General features: G+C 37.4%; 5 protein-coding genes across 8 annotated transcripts; 2 read left to right on the forward strand and 3 right to left on the reverse strand.

The window, feature by feature from the left end:
* Positions 1 to 494: 494 nt before the first annotated feature.
* On the reverse strand, positions 495 to 3,480 carry LOC111344619 (uncharacterized). Its single transcript, XM_022951862.2, has 5 exons — positions 3,325 to 3,480; positions 3,014 to 3,228; positions 2,320 to 2,367; positions 2,019 to 2,183; positions 495 to 1,075 (listed from the first exon to the last, which is right to left on the reverse strand). The coding sequence occupies exons 1-5, from the start codon at positions 3,416 to 3,418 to the stop codon at positions 1,028 to 1,030; spliced, it is 570 nt and encodes a 189-aa protein (XP_022807597.1). The 5' UTR covers positions 3,419 to 3,480; the 3' UTR covers positions 495 to 1,027.
* LOC111344618 (AN1-type zinc finger protein 2A) lies at positions 3,111 to 10,017 on the forward strand. Of its 2 annotated transcripts, none has more exons than XM_088732347.1 (12): positions 3,111 to 3,246; positions 3,900 to 3,942; positions 4,045 to 4,096; positions 5,011 to 5,085; positions 5,276 to 5,332; positions 5,793 to 5,837; positions 6,264 to 6,367; positions 6,515 to 6,541; positions 6,909 to 7,010; positions 7,804 to 7,864; positions 8,822 to 8,986; positions 9,603 to 10,017. In XM_088732347.1, the coding sequence occupies exons 2-12, from the start codon at positions 3,911 to 3,913 to the stop codon at positions 9,636 to 9,638; spliced, it is 756 nt and encodes a 251-aa protein (XP_088588473.1). In that variant the 5' UTR covers positions 3,111 to 3,246; positions 3,900 to 3,910; the 3' UTR covers positions 9,639 to 10,017. The 2 variants fall into 2 exon arrangements, with proteins under 2 accessions (XP_088588473.1, XP_022807596.2); XM_022951861.2 differs by lacking the exon at positions 3,111 to 3,246 and adding an exon at positions 3,500 to 3,655.
* Positions 6,883 to 12,849, reverse strand: LOC111344620 (small integral membrane protein 20-like). 3 transcript variants are annotated; one of them, XM_088732350.1, is made up of 3 exons: positions 12,659 to 12,849; positions 12,082 to 12,138; positions 6,883 to 7,544 (listed from the first exon to the last, which is right to left on the reverse strand). In XM_088732350.1, exons 1-3 carry the CDS (start codon positions 12,765 to 12,767, stop codon positions 7,450 to 7,452), a joined length of 261 nt encoding a protein of 86 aa, XP_088588476.1. In that variant the 5' UTR covers positions 12,768 to 12,849; the 3' UTR covers positions 6,883 to 7,449. The 3 variants fall into 3 exon arrangements, with proteins under 3 accessions (XP_088588476.1, XP_088588477.1, XP_088588478.1); XM_088732351.1 differs by lacking the exon at positions 6,883 to 7,544 and adding an exon at positions 7,597 to 8,038 and having other exon boundaries at positions 12,659 to 12,848; XM_088732352.1 differs by lacking the exon at positions 6,883 to 7,544 and adding an exon at positions 10,238 to 10,469 and having other exon boundaries at positions 12,659 to 12,847.
* A 53-nt stretch (positions 12,850 to 12,902) lies between these two features.
* On the forward strand, positions 12,903 to 22,844 carry LOC111344625 (peptidyl-prolyl cis-trans isomerase D). Its single transcript, XM_022951867.2, has 11 exons — positions 12,903 to 13,079; positions 13,644 to 13,784; positions 14,383 to 14,489; positions 15,599 to 15,787; positions 17,932 to 18,054; positions 18,607 to 18,713; positions 18,965 to 19,099; positions 19,416 to 19,473; positions 21,481 to 21,567; positions 21,666 to 21,708; positions 22,206 to 22,844. Exons 1-11 carry the CDS (start codon positions 13,022 to 13,024, stop codon positions 22,295 to 22,297), a joined length of 1,140 nt encoding a protein of 379 aa, XP_022807602.2. The 5' UTR covers positions 12,903 to 13,021; the 3' UTR covers positions 22,298 to 22,844.
* LOC111344617 (mitochondrial ribonuclease P catalytic subunit) lies at positions 22,694 to 26,350 on the reverse strand. Its single transcript, XM_022951860.2, has one exon. The coding sequence runs from the start codon at positions 25,930 to 25,932 to the stop codon at positions 24,406 to 24,408; it is 1,527 nt and encodes a 508-aa protein (XP_022807595.2). The 5' UTR covers positions 25,933 to 26,350; the 3' UTR covers positions 22,694 to 24,405.

The following is a 26,350-nucleotide window of genomic DNA, read 5'->3' on the forward strand; positions in this document are numbered from 1 at the left end:
TACATAACACGTTGTAAGGGAGAGTGCATCTCAGGGTGAGAACACTTGTCGGATTGAAACGAGACTATGTCACTGTTTAAGGCAGGGATCGCAGTAACAATTTTCTTCACAGGAGATGTTAGTATTTTTTACACAAACTGGTTAGAATTGTCCATTAGAACTCGGGTACATGATCACAACAAGAAAGTAAGTTTCAAAAACTTGTGTTAGAAGAATTACACACTCAACCATATTTTACAGTGGCTTGTTACCCTGTGTGCATCATCAATCTTTCCTGCTGGAAGCAGACCATTTTATTGGCACTTGATGAAAAAGTAAATACTTTCTCTCTGGACACCATCCTAAATTTGAAATACAGTTTGTAGCAAAGTTTCAAAAACCAGGTGGGTGTAATTCATGGATAGTTTTTAAAAGGAGAGCTTTGCCCATTGCAAGAATAACAGTAAACATATTGAGTACAGCTGTACAGCAAAGCAAATGACACACGCAACCTCTTAAAATACAACTGTTTATTTTCAATGCACAGTTTATATAATAACATCCTCATTTTAAACTCAGCCTGGTTTTCACACACTTAGATTGGACTCAAATCATCTGGTACAGATTGGAATACTGTTAGAGATCTAAAGCTCTACTCCAAATGTTTTTTTTTCCTCCTTTCCATAAAGTTCATAGCAAACTGTGTATTTACAAAACAGTTTAGTCAAAAAAAATTACTGGTGATTACAACCAGTCAAAAAGATAGATGTCAAATTAGCAGAATTTTCAGTGAATTCACAATTTTAAAGTTTGATGACTTCACCTAGATTGAAAGATCTTCCACAGTAAAAAGTAAGAAGACAAATTCACACAATCAAAATTTGAGACTGTACCAGGTGATTTGACCGTGTCGACAAGACTACCAGCAAGCTCGCAATCAAACCTCCTTTAAACCAAACCAACATGGTTAACCATTTGGTTGCAAAATTTTCATCTTAACAGACTTGGGTATTTACTGAAAGGTTTGAAAATCTCCATTTTCTGCTGTCTACTCGTACCACGAGGCCTCTCTTGCTTTCACTAGGAAAGTTTCAACCTGTGGAAAGAATCAAAACAAACATTGTATGAAACATGGTTAGTCCAGTTACCATAGCACCCACCAAGAGATTTAATCTGAGTGGTAAAAATATACAAAAAATACCAGTAATACATTTTTTTCAAGGCTCACTAGGTAGTTAAAAAACATTCAACCCTTTTACTCCCAAGATTATAATAGTAATTATTACACGACTCGGGCAGTCAGAGGGCCAATAACTAAAATCAACCAATCAAAATGCTCTATTGCCGGTCAATATTCTCTCAATATTGGGCCGGGCACTGTCCCAAATGGTCCCAAATGATACTGCACTTGTATCCCTTTGAACTTCAGTCGTATAATAAATCTCTTATTAACCAAGCTTGCTTGGGACCGTACTGGAAGAATATTGGCCCTCGGTCATTTTTGTATGGACCTCGCTGCGCTCGGTCCGTACTGTCAAGACCTCGCGCCAATATTCTCCCAGTATGGCCCTTGCGCTTGGTTAATAAGATATATTTATTGTTACTATCAGCCATACAAATTCCTGACTTTGGTTTGGAGAATTGGGTTGGATCAATTAAAAATACCCTAATTGGTAATTTTCTTATTCTCGTCACTTGTTTGCTTGATATGCTTAGATATTGTAACAAGAAATTCTGCATTGGTCGCTCATGGATGTTTTGGGGTTAACCTTAGTTTTAAAAGGCCAAGCATGTGTATTGTACTGCGAGAGTTCTGAAGATCATTAAATGAGGTACTGCCTGTGAGCTTTGCAATGTTTCAAAATCCTGAGGATGCTGTCCACTCAGTTGTCCATGTGTGAGCTACTGTCATCAACAACAGTCCTTCCTTCAACTTTGATAAAACTGAATAATCATGATTTGCAAGTCAATCCATCTTGACCACCCTTCAAACATGAAAGACTAATACTATCATTTTGCAAAATTAACAGCTGACAAACCTTCTCTCTGAGCTCGTCTGGAGGTTCGACATTCATTTCTTCCATTAATCTCCAAAATGTTGTGACACCATCTCTGTCGTTGTACTTGATAAGCAGATCAATTGACTCTTCAAAAATATCTAAGTCAAACTTGGCATCTGGCTTGTCAAAGTATCTATCCATCAACTATATATGATGCAAAAATACTGTTTACATTAGTTGGTATGGAAAACAGTAAAATAACTGTGAATCCACACATAAATCAAGCTAAGCTTTTTCAAGTAATATTAAAGAAACAGACTATCATGGCAAATACAAATACCTTTTCAACCATTTTTTCCCGATCATTGTATTCTTGTTCAGACATAAGCTGAAAACAACAAATTTGAATTCAGTTATTTGGCGCTAGAAGAACTCTGTAATGAATGGAATAAATTGAACAACTCTTGGTCGCCATTTAAGCAAGTTTTTTTTTTAATGAGATAATACAGTGTATGTAATTCATGACTAAATGGAAGAGCCAGACAAGAAAACATGTTGCTTATGGTCAAGATATCCCAATGGTGCTAGGCCAGTTACCATAACTGAAAGTCAAATAATTTCCCAATGCAACATAATATAGTAAATATGCACTTTAACATCTGGTCACCACTCTTTCTCTATTTATCTTCCATCTCACAGAGCTGTCAGCTGGGGCATGTTGCTCTTTCTCATTCTGTTTGCACCATTGCAGCCCTTGTGCAAACATTGTTTTCAATCATTTTTATAAAAAGAGCATGCCAGATCGTATGGATAAAAAGTTTACTGATGAAATTAATCAACTAGATGTGTTTGACTGGTAATTACTTAATAAGTACTTAATAACAAAGCATATTCACTTCAAAATTTGTTGTAGTTTTAGAGGCCACAATTTTTTTACCTAGTGTAATACTGGAAATAATTCCGAACTTTGGGGACAAAATTCCTAAGGTTACAGTACAGTTAAAAAGAGTTTAATCCCAATATCAGATGCTTACGCTTTTCTCGATTTCGTCGACGTCGTGAAAATATCTCCATAGCCAACTTTTGTTTTTCGCCTCATCTAACCACTTCTGTAATTCTTCATCGGCTACAGGTGAGCCATGTTCTCCATGACCCGTAAAAGTTGCACCATATCGTCTGAAGTACAGTTGTTGAGGAACACATACCGGTCTGAGATGTGCTCCAAGACAAGATGAAAATCGCCGGGCGACTGGACCAACGAACGAAAGTAGATTAGAATAAGTTTAATTCGTGCAATATATGGCAAAATACTAGAAGATAAAAAAAATTTACGTATTTCACCTACCAAATCTAGGTGTTCTTGCGATATTTTTCGATAAAGGGGCCAGAAATAGTCTACAACAAGTTGGTGATACTCTCCCGACCATGTTCGCCGCCATGTTTTTGAGCAATATCGCGCATCACGGAGGGAGGGGGGAACGGAGAGCACTTTGGGACCTTGGCCTGGTTACAAAATATATCATTTGTGCTTATATGAAGTAACAATTTAACTTTAAGTTGGAATCACTTAGGAATCTTACATCGACTCGAATATCGACCCTTACTAGTTTAATTTGTAATCATGGAATTTCCGGAATTAGGAGCAAACTGCGCTCTTAATGCCTGTAAACAACTAGGTGAGCTCTGTCTGAAGTCTTTGAGAGATAAATTATTTTCACCTATCTTTGTGTAAACAAATTTCACTGAAGAAAGGTTTGTCAATATGTGATGACTTCGCAGAAATATTTTCCGTTTATTAACTTTCGTCATTTTCACGAAAATGCTCCTAACCTAAGGCTTGAAACTAATGAGATATTTGATTTTCTTTTTCCATAACGGAGCAAACTTAAATGGTTATTTTCCTGAAATCGACTTTTGCAGATTTCCTTCCCATGAAATGTGATGCGTGCTCCAAGTTGTTTTGGTAAGAAAATTAAACGATTATTTTTACTAACTGACGTTCGATCACTTTCTAAAGTACTGTGAAGTGACGTAAATCAGTCATTTGTTTTCTTCTGTTAAATAGTAAGGATCATATCAAGTATACAGAACACAGTTGCGAAAATGCCTACAAAAAGGTAAATGCAACAGATTGTGATATATATATATATATATATATATATATATATATATTCTGTACATTTTTTATTATTATTTTTAATCTTTTACAATTTTTCTTTACATATCTTTTACATTTTCTAGACCTTTATTCATTAAGAATTTACTTGTTGAAAACAACCGACCAATCACTTTGTTGTAAAATGAGAACAAATATGTGTACATTGGTATGGACCCCAGCCCCCTCCTCCTCCCCTTTAGATCAGCCAATGATGTGTGACCTACAAACATGCTGACTCTCCTGGATTACCCTGGAGCCTCTTGGATACAAAATGAGTCTCCTGGTCTCCCATATGGTTCACCAAATCTCCCAAATAAAAGCAAGGTTTTGCTCCACTTTAGGCTAACATCCTAACCCCAGATTTACTTGTTATAATCAAAACAATTTTGGTTTTACAAATTTGTGTCGCTATTTCTCAAAGCCTTTTTTATGCAATCAAAATTCTTGACAGAAACTAAACCAAAGCTTTCTTCGTTTTTTTTGGAAAGGGAGATCGGGAAGGGGGGGGGGGGAATCAATATTTTAGTTGGGGGATGCACTGAGTTGATGCTGTGGTAGCATAAGAGAAAAATCTCCAGATTATAGATCTCCACAGGCTGGTATCTCTGGATGTATGATTGATACTTGATGGGTTACTGACTTGTAAACTTGCCCACAAGCAGCTCATGGCAAGGATTTCATTTATTTTAGACGTAGGCATATATTAGGACATAAATAGGTGGAACATACTTCTGATCAGCAGTAAACAAGGCAGATTTGTCACCAGTCTTTCTCTTCAGTCCATTCAAAATGGTGCACAAAAACATTATAAACCATTACGAATGGGTCTCTGTGGATAACTGGATAACTGTGGAATTTTTTTGTCATCATTAGGACTTTCAAGTACCAGTTTGTCCATTATGCAACAAAGCAGTACCAGTACCCAGAGGGGAACAACCTGACATAAAGGTGAAAATGTTTTTTGTTTTTCTTTGGTATTTTATGCTTATTTCTGTAAAAGAAAAGATTTGAATTTCAGCATGATTATCTAAAGAACAATCATGCTGCATCTTTTAGTGGATGTGTTGAGAAAAGTTTGGATTTTAAAAATTTGATGAATTTTTGTGACAGACTTGTGTAATTTTTACTCTGTGTTTAGGTTGGAGAACATATTGACAGAGATTGCCAGTCTGATCCAGCAGTGGCTAAAAGAAAGGTGATTATTATGTCTTTTTTTTTCCAAATGGGTTATACGGTCAAAGTTCCAAATTTGTTTCACCTTTATGACTGTAATTTTCACCCCTATTGAGCGGTCACTTCTTTTATCAATAATAAGCGGTCATGGTTAACTTATTACTAAGTGCAGACAGCCTGTTTGTATTGTCTTCCACCTGTATTGAATAGTCACTGAAAGCAGGACCACTCAATTAAAACTAAGAATAATCCTTCAGATAATTTTTAGTCCATGTTTCCCTCCCAAAATCAATTTAATAGGTAGTATTTTTGATAAAGATTCTGTACATTAAGTGGTCAATTATGGCATAAAATGGCATTGTCAATTGTTTTTGAATTATAATACTATTGATCTATGGAACCTATCCAGGCTCTGTCATGGGAAGAAAATATAACACATGAATAAAAAGTGATATCATTTCCTCTTTTTTTTCTCACCATAGGCATACCAAAATAAGTGCTCTCTCAAAGGATGCAAACAAAAAGAGGTCTGTTTACAAAAAAAGGGAATGTATGTTATTATAATTGATAATTTTACGTACCAGTATTTACCATTATTGCTTTAATTGGTTTGAAACTGCACTCTCAGACATAATTAGTCTGTGATGTTCTTTTATCATTCTTCCTCTTTCAATGTTGTTAATTGCCAATGTGTCTGTGCCATCTTGCAGACCAACCTTGAGAGGGACAGGGGGAGGTAGTAATGTCCCAACAAATAAGCAAGAGTGCGCTACTATTACTTTTACCACAGTTGGCAGTAATGCTGTGATCTGATTGGCCAATTTGTGGTCATCAATAAGGTTACAGACAACACTGCTTGTGTTAACATGTCACACAACGTGTTACCCAAACGTAACTGGCTGCAAGGCTCACATGACTAATAGCTAATAGCTTCTTTTCTTTCACCATCTTAGCTCATTCCTGTTAGGTGTGAATCTTGTCGGCAAAACTTTTGTCTCAAACACAGACATGAGCGAGATCACAACTGCTCTGGGGTTGTAAGGGGTGCAACTGGAAAGTAAGTGTATATTTTACTTGAAGCTAGTGTTTAATTCTAGTTCAGCAGATGCTACATAGAGTTGCCAATCTATTCGCTTTCATTTTGGTTACCATATTAACTGTAATTTCAGTCAAGTGAGTAAGAGTATGGCCTTTTTATTTGCAGTAAAACAAGTGCTTCCTTGAAAGCAGGGTATGTTTCTTACTTTTTCTTCTATTTACTTTAAAACACATGTACTTAAATGATTCTGTTATTTACCATAAACACTTCCACAAGTAGTCATCTTCAAACTGTCCTGAATGACATAAAATTTTGATCACTCAAACCAGGGCTTGACACTTAAACTTTTCAACTTACTTGCCAAGTGGCTAGTGACAACTTAGATGTTACTGTAACAACACTTTCAGTTTGTTTACTAGCCAAACTGGCAAGTGGAAATCGAAAACCACCAGGCAAAGCTGAATTTCTACTAGTCTGTGGCTAGCTGGCTACCGTTAGTGTCGAGCCCTACAAACTATCTGATTTTTTCTTCGTTTGTTTTTTTTTTTGTCATTTATAGAGAAGCTGCAGCCATCAGAGCAAAGAATGTGGCTTCATCATCAAAAACACATAAGAGACCACAGCAAACATCGTTGTCATCAATAGGAAGAGACTTAGACAGGTACACCCGAGGAATATCTTTTTGTGCTGGGTGGTTAGAATCCAATAGCCCATTTCTGAATTACCCTTGGCCTCATTTTCAAAACAAGGCCTGGTGCTCAACCATTCTAACTTGTGGAAATGAGTTTAATTTGCTTGTGAATGAAAACTTATAATCATATGAAAGAATGAGCACCAGGGCTCATTTTGAAAATGAGGCCAAGGGTAATTTGGAAATGGGCCATTTATTTTGTGTCTGATCATTTAGGAATGACAGAAGCTGACAAAAGATGGTTACTCAAAAAAAAATGGGGCCCATAAGTGGCCGCTTCATGTAGATAGCTTTGAAGTTGTTTAGAAGATCAGACTTTGTCTTTGCTTGTTTTTGTTCTATCTACTTTTAGTAGTGAGACAAGTCATTTCTAAAATTTCCTCTTGCCCATTTCAAAAAAATATCCAAGTTATTTGGTAAACTTCCCATCAGGCTGAAGAATACAATAAAATAAAAACACTTTTCCTCCAACATCATTTGTATTTGTTTCCTGATAGAGCACACCTAATGAAAATTGAAAAAAGAAATATCATAAAAACTAACCAATCACAGTGTGCTAAGTATCTAGGTCTTTGTTTAATTAGATTAGACATTACAATACAATTTTCACAATCATTCATAGAGATTTTTGTTGGTTGTTATTTCAAACAGTAAAAGTTGCTCATCATTAGAGACCATCCAGAGCCTCATCTTGAGTTCTTGCAAGTATTGCATTCCTAGGATTCTAAAATTCTTGCATGGCGTATTTTCGTATGATGTACAGGTCCAGACGGGAAAGACAGACAAGTACTCCAAATCCACAACCCATTCCACAACCAGCATTGGTAAATACTTATAGCAAAAAATAATTGGTTCTCAGGAATGATCCACTGAAGGACAGACCCGTGGATGACAAAATTATCAAAAAAAATTTTCTTCTCTACTGTTATAAGACATCAAATAGTTGCTGTGTTACCATGTTGCTGTGGGTGTGTTTGGTAAAAGGTCACAGAAGACATCTGTGGGTGATAAGAACATCAGTCGTACATATAATTATCTTATTAGACATTTTGTTGTGTAGTATCGCTGAGTATTTTTACAAGTTGTGCTGTATTTTGACGAGCCTGTAGGGCGAGCCAAAATACAAATAATGAGTAAAAATACTCAGCTTTACTACACAACAAAACATCTTATAAGTTATTTACTGTTATCCAACACACCAAATTGTTATTTCAGTGTGGGTGAATTTCATGGATATTTATTTACAGCGAGTGCATGACAGAAGTATGCAAAGTGGAACAGAATTGACACGTTGTTGTGTCGCTCTTTCTATTTTCTTCAATAAATGAAGAAATTTCCTGGTTGTCTAGTAATTGTTTTTCTTCATTAGATTCATCTCATAAACTTGGATCTATATTTGCCAGCCATTCCGATTCTTTCGTTGTCAGAAACATGATTCAAATTGTCTGCCTTTTTTTTTTTTTTTTTTTCATAACTTCAATCCAATTCTATGCTTGTGCGATGTGAGAAAACCTGACTGTCTAACCGGTTCTCTGGAGTACAAATACTGCATGATATTTGTACTCGTCTATGGCATTATTTGTACTCTACGGAGTGTAGTTGGATAATAAACTTTATTACTCTTTGCATGCCACTTTTTTCTTCTAACCACATTTTGACGTTATCCAAGTGTCAAATGTTACAGTATAGATGCATGACAACATGGATTGCACGTAGCCAGTCAGATTGCAGCATTGAACACTTGCACATTTTTCTAAACATGAATGTGTTATTGTTCACAGAGTGAGGATGAGGCCTTAGCCTTAGCTATACAAGCTTCTCTACAAGATCAGCCAAAGACAAAGTCATCCAGTCCACCACAGACAACACAAGAAGAGGAAGACCGAGCTCTAGCACGAGCCCTGGCAGAGTCTGAAAGAGAGGAGCAGAACAGAAGACGACAACGGGTATGTGCTGCTAATTGCAACAACCAATCAGAACAAATGTTAACATTACAAAGAAAAAAACCTGAAGCAAAATGATAGCTCATAATTTGTTAGGAAATAAATTTCATTTGACTAGTGGATAAAATTGAATAAAGCAGTGATCTTTGCAGGTAAGCTGTAATATAAGCAAATGCTAAAATGGAGCTTGAAAAGTAAACTTTAAGGCTTTGACAGGATTGGAACCCTTTGCCTCCCAGATACTAGTTGTGTGCTGCTATCAACTCAGAGCTATGAAGTCACATGTTGAAAAGAGAGCAATCCTCTTTCCAATGAATGAATTGGAAATAAATTTCATTTGACTGGCAAGAGCCTTCTCTCTTCCTGTATGGGAATCTGATCATGATTTTTAATGACAGCTTTAAGGAAATACATGTGAACAACTTCAAGCTTAGGCATATGCTTGAAGCATCAGCTTTTAAAAATTAATCATGGCATTTAGTACCTTCCACAATGTAACCAATGAATTATATTGTTTTTTGGTGATGTTGTTTTGAATGGCTAGATGCAGTTATTTTCGATTTTCAATTCTTGAGTGACTACCAGTATTTGTTTTGACTTAATATAATTTTAATTTCAGGAGCAACAAAAGAAATCAGATTGCCGTGTCACATGACCCCTCATCTTACCAGAAATTCTAAGTTGCAATGTAGAAAGAAATTGATTATTCTAAATTCAATTATAACTACAAGTGGCTACAGTTTCCACTTGATGTAAATGTACCAGAATTCCAACCAACAGCTATTATATTATTAACTAAATTATGGTGGGCTGGCAGTTTACTTTTTCCAGAATGTAAAGCACATGTAAAATACTTCATGAAATTTAATGTGAAATAATTTTTATTTAACATTTTATTAGCAACTTGATAGCCTTTAATGATTGAAACAATGTAAATGAATAATGTAAATCCAACTTTAGAGGCAGTTGTAACAATATTAGGTTTTAGTAGCTATTTGAAGACAAAAGTTCTAGAAATAAAGTGTTTTATAACAGCGAAGTGTTAGCTGTCTGTGGATGCTGTGATGTTGTCGCAATCTTAACATTCAAGACAAAGTACACTATGAATACAAAGGAGTAACAAATTTACTCGAATAAGCACCACCCCCACAATAGGCCCCTCAAGGCACAGATGACCTTTTGCTGTGAGCCATTTGCATGATTTTATAATCATCTGCCTTAATTTACAGCAGGAAATTTTACAACTCGAGTAAATTTCTATTGAAAAAATTATTTTTTATTGTTTACATCAGATTACATTTTATTGAATGTTGTTCATGTTAACAGTGGTCTGGTGGACAAAATTGTTTCACAGAATGTAACTGGAGGTGGTCTTTGCATTCTGTTCCACTCACTGTTCCTCTTCTCTGAAAGCAGTTGAAAGCAGGTCTTTTGTAACATCTTTGGATTTATTTTCTTGAAAATGGATCAGACCAGACCTTCATATCTGAAAATACAACAAGAACAATGAAAAAAGTGTACGCTTGAGGCAAGAGGTTTCCTGGTTTCTGTAGCACGAAGCAACCCTGTAAGTGTCACAACTCTCCCGTGGATGGGCTGCCTGTCCATTTTGGGTTACTCTCCATCATTTCATCAGGATTTCTATCAGTACCCATTCTTATTATCCAATTACACTCTGTAGAGTACAAATAATGCCATAGACAAGTACAAATATCACTTGGTATTGTTACTCCAGAGAACCGGTTAGACAGGTTTTCTTACATCGCGCAAGCGAAGAATAGGATTGAAGTTAAGAAAAAAAAATGGCAGACAATTTGAATCATATTTCTGACGATGAAGAGTCAGAATGGCTGGCAAATATAGATCCAAGTTTATTAGATGAATTGAATGAAGAAAAACAGACAACATGGAAATTTCTTCAATTATTGAAGAAAATAGAAACAGCAACACGACAACATGTCAATTCCGTTCCACTTCGCATATTTCTATCATGCGTGCACTCTGTGTAAGTAAATATCTGCGAAATTCACCCGCACTAAAATAACAATTTGGCGTGTTTGATAATGAATAACTTACTAGACATTTTGTTGTGTAGTACCACTGAGTATTTTTACTCGTTATTTGTATTTTGACTCACCCTAGGGCTTGTCAAAATACAGCACAACTCGTAAAAATACTCAGCGATACCACACAACAAAAGGTCTGATAACATATATATGTCCCTGGGTGGAGAGAGGCATGGTGAGAGTGTCTAACTGAACAATACTGCTCCATGACCTGACCTGGTATTAAACCCCAACCCCTGCACTACAGTCCAGTCTGTTAGCTGTGAGCTGTGAGAAAACTGCCTCTCACACTTAGCAACAACAAAATATGCTATTAGGGACCTTAAGAAACCACGACAGCGATGCCAAGGAAGACTTCGATTAAACAATAAATTTCTACTCTTAGTTAGAATTTCAAAAATGGTTGCAGGAGCTTACTATCTCATACAGTGCCACAGCTCAACTTCAGCATGACGTATAAAGTAGCCATTGAGTTCCAAATGGAAATTAAAAATAATTTGCTGTCGCTGTTTCGGTTCGCAGACGATGCAAATTTTGGCGATTTCACGTTGTTGTTTTGCATAGGATGGCTAAGAAATGTACAAAGTTTCAAAATGCAAGTGCTGAGCTATTATTCTGCCAATTAGATCTCTTGTTTTTCCACGTCCTCGTTGCCATCGCCGTTGTGGTTTCTTAAGGTCCCTATTATTGCAGTTGAAACTTGCATCTTTACTATTTTGTGTTGGATTACACAGAACTGAATTATACACCAAACCTACCATTTATATGGCAGGGACATGTTGTAGAATGTGTGGTACCTACCTAGCCTGACCCTGCATTCCTAATTGTTTTCATTCCCTTCTTGTATGATCACTTTTATTGCAGCATGGGGTGAGTAGGGGGAGAAGGGGGGTAGGGGTAAGGGGACATAATCTCTTCCATACCATACCCCTGTCTCCTCCCCTTAACTGTATCCTACATGGTGGTACTAGCTTATCACACATGTGGCAATTGGTTTTCAGGATTATATTTCCACAGCTAATTATGACTTACTTCCTGGTTGAATCTCTTCTTGTTTTATATCTCTTCTCGTTTCATTCTGAATTTGCTCTACAAAAGTACAATAGAAAAACAGCTATGGTTGCCACAGTCATATGTTTTTGAAATTCCCTGACACTTACTTGGAAAACGTAAAACTTTTCTGATCAGTGCAATTGAATTCACAATTTCACATAAAATCTCAAAAAGGAAAGTGTCACAATCTTTCATCATAAAGAGGACCCTGACAAAATGAACGAATTCAAATTTACTTGAAATTTCCCTTTTCACTGACTTCTTTCCAATATTATTATAAAAATTTTCTTGACTCAGAGTGAAATTCTCTGACCCTTGATCATGAAGAGATTTATTTTTCTGACATTTTCCTGTTCATGACTTGCAGCAACCATGACAATGGAACATTGCAATTATAAGTTCTTTTTTCGATCAGGGACCAAGTTGATTGGCTACTAAAGACTTCTGATATACAAGCAACCTTACATATCAACACTTTCCTTGGAACTTTAGCGGCCTTGGAATTCTAAAATTTGCATATTTTCATTTTATACAACCTTAATTTTAAACTACTTACGGAAAACTTCAGGGTGTAATTTTGGGTAGATCACAGCAGGATACAACGCGGCAAGAGTGAATGCTACAAATCCCCCGATGAAGATCCCTGACTTAACCTTATTGGACATGACTTTTGATGCAATTTTACACCGTTCAAAAGAGTTTCCCAGACGCCATTTTGTTTGTTACCGAATGGTGGTTTATGTAACATCCATATATTGTCCCGTGGACAATCAGTTGATTCAGCGGTTTCTCTTTGGTACCATGTGACACAACACATGTGATAGTACAAATTTTTTTTGTCTGTACTCGTGTGCGGAGTTCCTTGTCAAACCATATTTGAATCCGGCCCCAAGATTTTTCTGCAAAATTCTCTGCAAAAATGTCAGAAAAGGAAAACCCAAGATGTTTCTTTGACGTTTCTATCGGTGACGAGAGAGGTAAGGCAACAAATTTTGTCTTTCCGAAGCTATGATTAAAAACGAAGTTACACCATGTGCAAGTTAGTTTCCTTCATCTTTGCTCAAAATTGATTGGTGGAGTGCTAATTAAATGATGGCTGTGCATTTAGACGTAGTCTGGAAATAAGGTCTTTAGGGTGTTCAAGAACTTTTTAGACTAAAATAGATAATTTTTAATTTTTTTAGAAACTTGCTGCATGTTATGTCATCGTCATTTATTAACTATTTCTTATCGATTCAAGTGTCAAATGATTCAATGTCCGATCTGTGTCAAAATGCAGGTTGCCATGCAGAAACTTGCACTTATGGTACTTTGAAATTTATTTCTAGATTCAATCTGCTCCACCCTGCAGGAGGTCATCAAAACATTTCGGGGGGGGGGGGGAGGGTGTCTGTTAAAAAATCCCAAATTGTCAAAGTTAATATAAAGGGAAACCAAAGAATAAGCATCCATGGTAGTAGTATTGAGTACTTCTTTAGACATACCGGGCTCCAGCATTTGAGTTTGTGATCATGCCACTTTTTATCTTTGTCATTTAACAGTGGGTAGAATAGTCTTTGAATTATTTGCTGACAAATGCCCCAAGACTGTCGACAACTTTCGGGCTTTATGTGTTGGAGACAAAGGAAATGCATCCAAATCTGGGAAACCACTTCATTACAAAGGCTGCACCTTTCACAGAAGTAAGTAATAGCTCATTTTCGAATTACCTCTAGTCTCTTTTTCCAAGTAAGTCCTGGTGCTTTTCCTTTCATATGATAATACATTTTCATTCATATGCAAATTTAACTAATTTTACAAGAATGGTTGAGCATGAGGCCTTGTTGTGAAAATGAGGCTGTGAGTTCTTTGGAATGGCCTAGTTTTATATGTTGTCCTAACTAGTTGATTAATCATTACAAACAATCTTTTGTTAGGTATAAGTTACCAGTCCACCAATTAATGCATGTGATGCTTTAATGTGACAGCGTGATGCTGTTAGTGAGCTTCTATGCGCTAGCTGATGTTTGGCTGTGTAGCCGTGTGATGCGGTTCCAGTCAATACCCACTAATTGACCCTTGCTCACCATAGAGTCTCCTGTTGCTCAGTGGTTAGAGCATCCGACTAGATCACGGAGGGTCGTGGGTTCGAATCCCATCTGGAAACTCGATTTTTAAAAATTGTTTATTTTCATCTTTACTAACTAGTTGATCTTTATTTGCACCATGCTTTAGAAAATACAGCTAATTAGAATATTGGGAAGCTGTTGCCTTTTTGACATCTTTGTTTTCTGGTTTTAGTTATTAAAGGTTTCATGGTACAGGGAGGAGATTTCACCCACGGTGATGGAACTGGTGGAGAATCTATCTATGGTGAAAAGTTTGAGGATGAAAACTTGGAATTGAAGGTAGGAAATTTTTTTGGTTGGCTATATATTTTAGGGCTTGTTTAGTTTAAAAGAAAGGGTCATAAAATCCCTATATTTTGCTGAACCCCCTGTCTCTGGTGTTTCATCCATGACCAACTTTGCTATGTGGTTAGGCACAAGCTTATGTAGGTACACGGTAGGTAGCGTTGTTCTCAGACATCACAAGGGGTGCTAGGGTCACCACTACTTTAACCCATTGACGTCCAGTGTGCCCGTATGCGCCCATGGGGACCCACACCCTTTCTACGCCCTGTGACGTCATCACTTTTAACCCTGGAGCACGAATTTGAGCACCTACTTGAACAGGTTGAAAATATCTTACAGACGATACCAGAATGAGCGTAATTGAGTGAAGGAGATTGGAGAAATAGCCAAAAAACCGTGTCACTTTGACCTGAAAATCTGCACGAAAGTCGTGTTTCACTACCCACCTACCTTTCCGAGCATGTGCTTTGAAAATAATGAGTAGTTTCTGAAAAATCTCTACACCAAAATGAAGCCTACTCAATTTCCAGCTAGTGAGGAGAAACTTCAGGCAAGGAGAGGGGAAAAAAAGGGCAGGAGAAAGAGAGAAAAGTAGAAGTCGTAAGTGGGGCATGACTTTTCAACCCAAAATGTCGAAATTTTGCTCTCTGCGCGTGCCCGAGATTTTCAGGCCGCCATTTTGCATTTGGATCGAAAGGCCGTCGAGTGCACGAGCTGTCAAGGGGTTTTTGGTAAGTTTGAGCTTTTAAAACCACAACAGTGACCCGAAATCTGCTCGACTAGCTTCAAAACACAGTTTTCCACAAAAGCTGCGGCTATTAATGGGTTAAGGTGCAAGCCCAAGCTGAAACACCCTTGAGTTAACCTCTTTTCCAATGGGTTAGGGCTTCGATCAGGGTATGTAAGTGGGGTACTGCTAAAATTTGGCTTCATCTGCAAAAAATCTGCAAACTCTTACATAGCACTGAACATTGCACTTAAAAGTTTTTGCTTTAATCCCCAAGATTTCCAGAAATTTTCTGAGATTACTTTCAGGTTGTTTTCCTTTAAAAACAATCAAGGAATCTCTTAAAGCCTTTTTTGTGTTGTTCATCTCATTACAGCATGATAAATCTGGCTTACTATCAATGGCAAATGCTGGCAAAGATACAAATGGTTCACAGTTTTTCATTACAACGGTACCAACACCACATCTTGATGGAAAGCATGTTGTCTTTGGTAAAGTCATCAAGGGATGGAGTGTTGTTGTTGAACTTGAAAATACACCTGTGGATGAGAGTAAACCTAGAAAGGTTAGTCAGTAATACTAGGGGTAAGTTTCTAATAAAAGAAACTGTGGTAGTGTGTCGCAGGGGGAAGTTTAGCAAGATAATTTTGGATTTTATGAATTAAGTTGATAAATTAAATATAAATGGGCCACCTTATTGAGAGTTTCAAAGCTGATGTTTCGAGCATTAGCCCTTTGTCAGAGCAAATGGAGAAATTGTGGGTTTTGCGTGTGTTTATATACAGAAAATGGAGCTGCGCTAATGGTTAGCCCTCAAAACTCTAGCACAAAAATTTACCTTTCTGGGTGTAAGTTTCTAAAGAAACTGTGGTATTCTGTCAGTGGGGGAGTATAACAACTGAAGGTAATTTTAGTTTTATGAACTGAGTTGATAAAATGTAAATTGGCCACTGTATAAAGAGTTTCAAAGCTGATATTTTGAGCATTCGCCCTTTGTCTGAGTGAGTGGAGGAATTGTGGGTCATGTGTGTCATTATATACAGAAAATGGAACTACACTAATGGTGGGAACACAGTGACAAGAAAAACAAGAATTAATTAGTGGAATAAAAGCATTTGTTAGTACCATGGGGATTGAGAGTGGTGATTTGAAAGATAAAATTTGCTTTAAAGTTAAGGGCTAATGTTGGAAACATAAGCTTTGAAACTGTTTTCCATGGCAATTTACATTGTCAAGTCAGTTGGTAAAACTAAAATTATCAAGTCAGTGATACTGTTTTGTCATCAACCCTTTGAGCCCTTAGAATGACAAGCATCTAATTTCTCCTTTCTCTGGTATCCCTAAATCACACATTTAGGTCACAAGAATCAATTAAATGATCATCAACAAAAGAAACTCTAATAATAATAATAATAATAATAATAAGTATGGACCCCATAATAATAATAATAATAATAATAATAGTAATAGTAATAATAATAATAATAATAATAATCAATACAGACCCCTTCGCTTGGAACTAAGGTAGCAGTTCCCAGGCTATGAGGTGAAGCAATATTACATCATTATGGATGCCCTTGGGGGGTGGTCACGGGAGCTGGATGTCATGATGCGCGAGCTGGTGGGAGGCAGAAGCACAGACGTACTGCGAAAGATGCAGAGGGCAGTGCTCTCGCGCACGCTGAATATTGCCTGGACTTTCAAGGTGGCAGTTTGAATTCCTGTTAGAAGGAGGACTGTAGACACAACGGAAAAGCTTTCTAGGATTAGTTAATGTACATTTATTTTTTTACTCTATGGCTCACAGGTTACGGTTTTCGCCCCGTGCTGCCTGATTAGAATGTAGCATTCAGTTGATTTCTCTGCGACATAATAATAATGATAATAATACTTAACGAGGGAGCCGAACTCACCATAGTGGTTTTCAGTGGGGCCCTCATTAACTAATTAATTAAATTAATTTAAATTATTACCATAATTGATAAAATAATGATAGTAATAATAATTATATTAATAATAAATGAATAAAATAAAATGTGTTTCTAAATAAATTTAAAAAGAGTCAAAATCTTAAAATCAATAACTGATTGAAATATCAAAGTCTAAAATTAATCAAAATCTTTTAAAAAAGTTTTTAGCTTGGATTTAAAACTAGATGACAGATTTGTTTCTTTCAAATCAGTTGGAAGACTATTTCAGCCTTTCGCAGCTTGATAGAGAAATGTTTGTTTACCCCAGTTAGTTTGAGGAAGGGGTAAACGAAGATCATTGGAACGTCTTGTGTTATATGAATGGACGGCTTGATTTTTGATAAAATTAAAGTTAAATCAGTTTCCCCAATCAGACATTTGTGGATTGTAATGCAGCGGTAAATAAACCTTCTTGCGGAGAGTGACTTGAGATCTAAACTCCTTAGTGCTGGAGTTAAGATCTCAAGTCGCTCTCCTCAAGAAGGTTTTTTCATCGCTGCATTGCAATCCACAAATGTCTGTTTGGGGAAACTGATTTTAACTAAATAATTTTATCAAATATCAAGCTGTCCATTCATCTAACACAAGATGTTCCAATGATCTTTGTTTACCCCTTCCTTGAACATGCCTGACACAAAATCTGCCAGGTTTTATATGAAAGTTGCGATAGTCAGCTTCAGATATTTCCCTCTCTAGCATCAATTGACAGGGTTTCATGGTAATCATGTGTTATTCCTAGCCATGTGTTATTGATGACTGTGGTGAACTGCAACCAGGGGAAGATGATGGCATTTGTGTTGATGATGGAACAGGAGACAAGCTTCCACATTGGCCAAGTGACTCTGATCTGGATTTCAGTAAGGTACTCTCTCAGTTGCAAAATCAATGTAATGGTCTCACTACTCTACTATTATGTCACTTCACCAGGTAATTAACCCAGGGCTCAACACTAACTTTTCAACCTCCTAGTGACAGCTTAGATGTTACAATAATTTCAGTTTGTTTACCAGCCAAACTGCCTAGTGGAAATCGAAAACCACTGGCCAAAACTGAATTTCTACTAGTTTGTGGTTAGGTGGCTACCATTAGTGTTGAGCCTAGTAACCCTTAGACTCTCAAGATCTGATAGTTAATTCTCCCCTCTACCTGTTACACATTTGGTGTAGGATCAAGATTGCAAATTCTACCTGACACATTTGAGTGTTGCCATCACCTGTGTGCTGGATATTTTAGGAAGAAGTGAAATGTGAAATGTTTTTGGGAGTTGAAGGGTTAAGAGAGGCAAAGCAAGCTTAGTACAAAATCATAAGACACTTTTGTTTCTTATCTTGATCGTGTAACTATGACATTGGAAATACAAATAGCATTTCAAGGTGCCCTAAATTTGCTGAAAGTGGAGTTGTTGGTATTTCAGCCAGAAGAAGTATTAGCTGCAGCAGAGGTACTGAAGGGGATAGGAAATGAACAGTTCAAGGCCCAAAAGTACGAACTAGCCAAAAACAAATACACCAAGACACTGCGGTAAGATGAAGTAAAAGCATTATCTCATTAAATTATCATTATCTAATGATCATCTCAAATTTGTTTAGTAAAACAACAGAGAAGTGGCATACTGTAAATCCTCTATTGAGCCGCCCCCCATCGAATAAGCCACCCCCTCTAATAACCCCCCCCTCTATAGAGGAAGAAATTTGTTAAGCCCCTGTGGGGGGGTCAGCTATTAGAGGATTTATGGATTATTGTTGATCAATGACTTTTTCTCTATCCTCCAGCTATCTTAATCACTCTGATTCCGATGGAGAAACAACCTCAAGTGATGAGGAAGTAGAAAAAGCAGAAAAAGTAAAGAAAGAAAATATACAAGAGGAGAAAATACAATCCCTGACAATAAGTTGCCTTTTAAACAGGTGAGATCATGAGCTGAGGACCTGATTTTCTTTATATGAAGCTCGACATTTCCTGATGAATTGCACTTGTCTATATTTATGTTTATCGGCACAAACAATATTTTGGAATAGTCTGCAAATCACAAATTTTCTCTGCCAACAAGAAAATCTTCTCTCAGTTCCCATACTGAAATAAAGGAAAAAATTGGTGAAAATAAAAGTATGGATATGGATTTTGTCCAAGGTGGAAAATGCCATTTTTAGTTATATTTTAGAGCATGTAGTTGTACAATTGTCAAGAAAAGGTATCACAGACTTTTGAATTTACTCTGTACAGAGCCTTTTGTCAAATTAAGCTGGGAGACCATGGAGAAGCAGTAGCTGATTGTAATAAGGTACAGTTCATTTGTATAACAAACTGCAAACTTGGAAGTTTGAAATATCTGTCTCATAGCATCCTCGGAGACCCAGGGGCTGAGTCGATTTAAAGTTAGGGCATGAAGAGCCCCTGGGGACATTGTCTTGCAAGACTAGTTCCAAACGGTCGCAGTCGTTCTGCCATCTGATTGGTGCCAGAAAATCTCTGTGTTTTTCTGCCCTATCAGAGTAAAGTGTACTTTAGAAACCTTTCATGTGTTTCAACACGGAGATATATCCTGGTAGCTCAGTTGCTTGCTATGTTTGTCTGGACCGTGCGACTGAGATTTGCTTGAGGTGAAAAGTTTCAGTCTCAGCAGACAATGTAAGAGAAATTGATCAGATTGTCCGCGAAAATTTTACCAGATATTATACTGAATATTTTCACAGGTATCACTAGAGAAAGTGTTTTCAAGTTTGCGAGGATTGTATACAACACGATGGTTGCAGTCATTGATATGTCCCTTTAAACGTTAAACGAGATTTAAGCTTAAATCTTTCTAGATTTTTTGCATAATTTGCTATGACTGAAAATTTGCCAATCCCGTGAAGTTATTTCGTGGCACGGGCCCCGCAGGTATGTCGAGCAACTGGTACTTGCGTATCTTTCTGTGCGTGCCAAAATCTAATCTAATATTCGCTTGAAAAAAAAGAAAAGCTAAGCGTGGAAACTTTTGTTTATTAGATGTGGGTAGATGACCCTGTACTACTAAGCTGACATTTGCAAAACAAACCCGCCCTTTCCATCCAATATTTCTTGGTCTTTGGTTTTGTTTTTCTCATTGAAAGCAGCATCGGATCGATTCCCAATGATCAAAGGTATTTAACTTGGTCTTCAACAATCGACAGAAGAGGTGAAATGACAATGACCAAGGGACTAGAAGAGAATCCGTGGCCTTCCCAGCTCAAGAATTTCAACACTCTAGGCAGCAGTTGAAAGATTAAACTCTTTCCAAACCACTTCGGTAACTGCCCGAAAATATCTCTCCTCACGACGTTCTCGTTAATAAGTTTTTGTTCAGATTTTAATTAGCTAACCGGAAACACAACTAAGCTTTCTCTTAGCGCTTGCTGGAGGTCGTCCACGAACTTAACGTTCTCTGCAAACTTGGCCCTATTGTGAACGACTTTACTACAAAGCGAATATTAGATTTTGGCGCGCACAGAAAGCAGAAAGCTGTGTAGGTGAAAGCGCCAGTTGCTCGACCTACCTGCGTGGCCCGTGCGACGAAATAACTTCACGGGATTGGCAAAGTTTCAGTCACAGCAAGTTAAGCAAAAGCGACATATCAATGACTTCAACCATCGTGTTGTATACAAACCTCACAAACTTTAAAACACGTTCTCTAGTGATACCTGCGAAAGTATTCAGTATAATTTCCGGTAAAATTTTCGCGGAAAATCTGATCGATCTCTCTTGTGTGCTGAGACTGAAACTTTTCACCTCAAGCAAATCTCCGTCGCACGGTCCAAACAATCATAGCGAGAAACTGAGCTACTAGCATATATGTCCGTGTTAAAACACACGAAAGGTTTCTAAAGTACACTTCACTCTGATTGGGCAGCAAAACACAAAGATTTTCTGGCACCAATCAGATGGCAGAACAACTGCGACCGTTTGGAACTAGTCTTGTAAGACAATGTCCCCAGGGGCTCTTCATGCCCTAACTTGAAATGGACTCAGCCCCTGGGTCTTCGAGGATGGTCTCATAGTTGAGGTAGTATTCCTTGGAACAGTTTTCAAGGAAAATTTAACATGTGCCACCACAAAGCAGCACTATGAATTGTCTTGAGTAAAACGAGGCTAGAAATCAGTGTTTTAAAGTGTTGTTAACATCACCAAAACAGTTGAAGTATTTTCTTTTTTCTTACGTCATTGGTTATCCCTGGGAAGCTCTACTCAGGTAATGTCAACCTTTTTGGCATTTCTTTTGTGGTAAGAATATTTATTCCAAGTAAGTCATGTATATTCTTTCTGCTTCAAGGTGCTGGATGTAGACGATAAAAATGTAAAAGCTCTCTATAGAAAAGGACAGGCTTACATGAACATGAAGGACTTTGATCAGGCAATGGTGAGGACACTTGACCTTTTTAGGTACAATTTAATGTTATGATATGTCTGTGATGGAGATGAAGACCATCATTTTGCTTTTGTTGTTTAACTTAACAGGTTGGTTTCCAGGCTGCTGCTAAATTGGAACCCAATGACAAAAGTAAGTTTCTGTATTTTCTCAAATAAGCTAGTGCTCAAGGAGCTCCATCTAAACTCCACACATCAGCCACCCTAACTGGAGTGGATCTAGGGATTTTTAATGGGGGTTGTGCAAAAAAAAAAAAACAAAGAATTTTGTTGCTATTGAACTGGAAATTAGATACGAAATTTTTTGAGATAAGTAAATTTTACACCTGTAAATACTTTGAGTTGATCCATAATAGACAAATCTGCTGTTGGAAGAATTTTGGTGTTTCTGACAACTTGTAAAATTACCCATAGGTAGATGTGGGTGGGGGTGGGCATGGCCCTTTCAAATTATCATTCAGTTACAAAGCTTTGACATTACTGTATTAGTTGCATTTGGTCTGGAGCTTATTAAGCTTTTAAACATTGTGACCTACTCAGTTATTCTCTGACAGAATGCGGTAACTTACTTTTGAAACAAGTTGGTTTTACTAGTGAATTAATTTAGACTAATGTTTGTGGTTTTTGTAGGCATAAAGAACGAGATGGCAAGACTAAAAAAGTTGATGGAGGAGCATCGCAACAAAGAAAAACAAATCTATTCAAAGATGTTCGGCAAATGACCAAAACTCCTTATGTTTGCTAAACTTCACCTTTTAAACTCCCCTCCCCCCCCCCCCCTCCACCAACACAAGTGAAGAGCAAAAGTGAGATTTACAGCCATGTTTTCAGGCAAAGCTTACGTTACAGAAAGTGACACGATTAACATTAGCTCAAATTGAACAAGTATTCACTTTTACTGTAAAGTGTAATTATAACTTTACTTATTACTAGGTGTAAAGTGGTTAAAAATTAAACTTTAAAACACTACAAATTGTGAAGTGTAAAATTTTTATAATTTTTGTTTGTTAGTTTGTTGTTTTATTTTTTTAAGGGAGAAGCGAGGGGTGAAGTTGTCGGCCAGCTTGAAAAGTACAGTATTCACATTTTCACATCACCAGGAATTATGCACTATAGGATAGGATACGATAACTTTATTTTTTATACACGGTTTTTCCACCAGTTGATTTAGTTAATTCTACACTGGAAACCTATCTATCTAACTACAATAATGATTTGATAGTAACAATTCAAATAAAAGAAATAAACAAAAATTCTGCTTTTCATGGAGGCCATGTCCAAAATTTAATTTAGATTTGAAATCAGTCAGCGAAGACACTTGTGTTAGTCTGTAGGTAAGTTGTTCCACAATTGAGCTACGCTGTACAAAAAACTTCTCTTGAGATAGTCAGTTCAAGGTTATGGAAGAACTAATTTGTTTTCGGTATTCCTTAAACGATAAGCACTTACACTGTCACGATTTTCAAATCTTGATCTCAGATAATCAGGTGTCATACCATGTAATGTTGTATACATTAGGATAGATTTATGTTCCAATCTTTGATAGTAGAGTCTTTGCCACCCTAGCACCCAGAACAAATCATCCAAATTACTATCATGGCTTGCTGGCATTAGGATGCGAGCAGCCCGATTTGCAGCCTTCGCAGTTTTTCAGAAAGGCCTTTGTTACAGTTTCCCCACACTATGTTGCAATAATCACAATGTGGTTGAGTAAGGCTATTATAAACTTTAATTAAACATTAAATGGAGTGAGATGCCGAATTCGTTTAATCGCACCAATGGCACAAGCTATCTTAGAGATGTTTTCAATAGGACACTCCCAATTTATATTTTGATCGACATAATCTCCAAGGGATTTAGCAGTGGTTACTTGTTTGACTGCGTTTTCGTTTATAATAAGAGAGGGGCTTTCCGTAAATTGTGATCATTGCACTATCTAGCAATCTAGTCTCCTTTACAGAGTTTGTTGGGGCTAGTCATGCAATGCATCCTCTTTAACATTAGGGACCTAATGCAGTCAGAATGACAACATCAAGGACAGCAACATTTAAAAGCTGAATTTCTTATTTTCTTAAGAATTTCCTGATAGCTGGATGTGTTTACATCTTTAATGGCACCTACAAAATGTGCCAATATTACATAGAATTACATGATTTCCTGAAAAAGGCCCATTCTTTAGCAGGTGCTTGGCATGAAGAAGAGTAATATATGTAAGGGATGTATCTCATGAGATTTTTGATCCCCATTTTGACTGATCCATATTACTCCTGCCCACTTTAATCACAAGCCTGCAGTACAGGTATTTTGGCCTACCAAATTCTGTTAAACCCTGTCTTGATGTCACTTATTGCCTCCCGGTTAGCTCAATGGATAGAGCGCTGGACTGTTGTGCGGTAGGTCGAGGGTTCAGGCCCCGGCCAGACCAACACTCAGGGTCTTAAAATAATTGAGAAGAATATGCTGCCTTTCTATAACATCAAGAAATGGTTTAGATATTCTAGTCTTCTCAGATAGGGACGAATAAATGGAGGTCCCGTCTCCTGCAGGGCTGGGGTAGGAGACATTAATTTCCCACACACGAGATAACTGTGTGATGGATGTCCTCCCCTGGGTGGGATGGGTGGGTTTACAGAGGGCCATGTGTTAGAAAACTCTTTACTGGGTTAATCATGTATTTACCCTCTTGAAATAAAGAACATTGTATTGTATTGTACTTATTTGAAATTACACTAACTTCTAGCTGATGCTGATTTCTAGCTAATTTTGAGAAAATTTAAAGAGCATAAGATTCACATGTTTTCAAAGCTTCATTATCCAGATTTATTACAGGCTAACTTTTTGTTGCAGGTCTCCTAATGCCCAATTTTGTGGCACATCTCCATGATCGATCCTCAACTGGGAAATGCCAGGAATTCCCACTATGCTGCACTACTGGATCAACGTTTTCCCTGAAAAACTGCAGTTTTCCTCTTTCATTGACTGTGAAGGATACACAATTTAATCTTGTCCATCTTAAATATGTCCACCATACATTGCTTGGCAGTAGGCGGCAATGATCTCTGAGTCTGTCATTGGTGACAATCTCAACATGTTGCATTCCACTGAAGGCTGCAGCATACAAAACATACAAGTCATCATTTCTAAACTCATTCCTGAAAAAAGCAAAAATATCCCCATGCTTGTAAATAGTAGTACTCCAAGCTTTGTTTACTATTACAAGCACTTTCTTTTGTTGTGCCACAAAATGATGTGCTGTGGCCACCAGCCTGTCTGTGGAAAATGAAATCTTAGCTCCAGGGCCAGAGCCATAAGCAGCAACATTCATGCCATCAATTACTACATCAAATGGTCCCCTTCTTTGAATAAAGCTCTTCAATTCTTCCAACTCTTTCTGTATTTTCTTTTCTAGATTTTGGCCATCTACTTTGGAAATACACAGTTGAGGGCTGTTGGACAGTTTGATTAGTTCCTTTCCCAATTGTTGTAGATCTCCTGGGAGAATGCCACTCACCAATTGATTTCCACAAGATGAACATGTTCCTGCTTCACTTATTCTGCTGTATTTCCACCTCCACTGATAAATTGGGTCGTGATTCAGCCAAGAGCGAACTGCTACGAGCAGTTGGACCGGTAACCTTTCACCAAGTTGTTGAAGATAACAAAAAACCGTATGTGACATTCTTTGGTGATGGTTCGTATCAACTCTGCCTCCCTTACCACGATCCCTCTCTTTGACTTGAAGATTCTTAGGGTTGAGAAGCAATTCAATCATGTCCTTGATTGGTGCAGACAAGTTTTCATTAATTCCAAAATTTTTCAACCTTTCTAGTTTCTCCTGAAAGACCCGTAAAGCTTTTTTCGTTTGTCCACTCTTGGCCATAGAGGTAATTATATAGTCATAATGACGTGTGTGATGAGCTATATCACTTTCCACAACGGATTGCAGCATGTCGACAGCCTGATCGAAAAGTTCCCGTTTGCTGTAAGATTTAATCATTGAGAACCTAGCTCCCTCACCGATGAAAATAACGTTCCGTTTCATGTCTTCGTACAGCTTATCTACGGCTTCGTGTTCATTGTGTTGCACAAACAGATGTAGCAGCCAAGAGTAACAACCGTCTATTTTCCACGACTTTCCACCGTTCCTGCTCTCTTCAAACAGCCTCACAGCATCTGTAACATTACTAGTTTTAATGTAGTGTTTCATCTTCGTTTCAGTCTCTAGATTTTGGCCGTTTCCGGAGGTACAGCGATAAATGGAACTACAAGCTTTTGAAGATAGAGAGAATCTGTAAAACAAATACGTGCTTGTAATACAAGCTCTCCTGATTGATGCGAAACACCTAAGCTGAATCATATCTTGTTCTCGTTGGACAAAACAGCTACACGTTTCTAAAAATTTTCCAACAACTTCAGTCACACAACTGTCAGGATGATGACACAAGCGCAACGAATAGGCTACTCTCCTAAAACCCCTTGCCCTCTTATTACCATCGTGAAACAGCAGTCATACAATCAGCGGCTTCTGAACTAGTGCCAGTTGATGCTTGAGTGTCAGTTTCGCTCTTGGAACGCCTGACTGAATAAACACATGCAAGACAGCTGATTTATCTTTAAAATTTTGCGCGGATTATGTAGATCTATTCTTCTGAGGCGTCTGCTTTTTTCCTATAACACCTTCATAATAAAAGATAACACATGTATCATGATGGATAGACTAGACATTTCTGTTCAAATTCCACACCCCTCAAGCTCAGATAACATTCAAATACCTG

The sequence above is a fragment of the Stylophora pistillata genome, chromosome 9 (assembly GCF_964205215.1).
Source record: "Stylophora pistillata chromosome 9, jaStyPist1.2, whole genome shotgun sequence".
Classification (NCBI taxonomy): Eukaryota; Metazoa; Cnidaria; class Anthozoa; order Scleractinia; family Pocilloporidae; genus Stylophora; species Stylophora pistillata.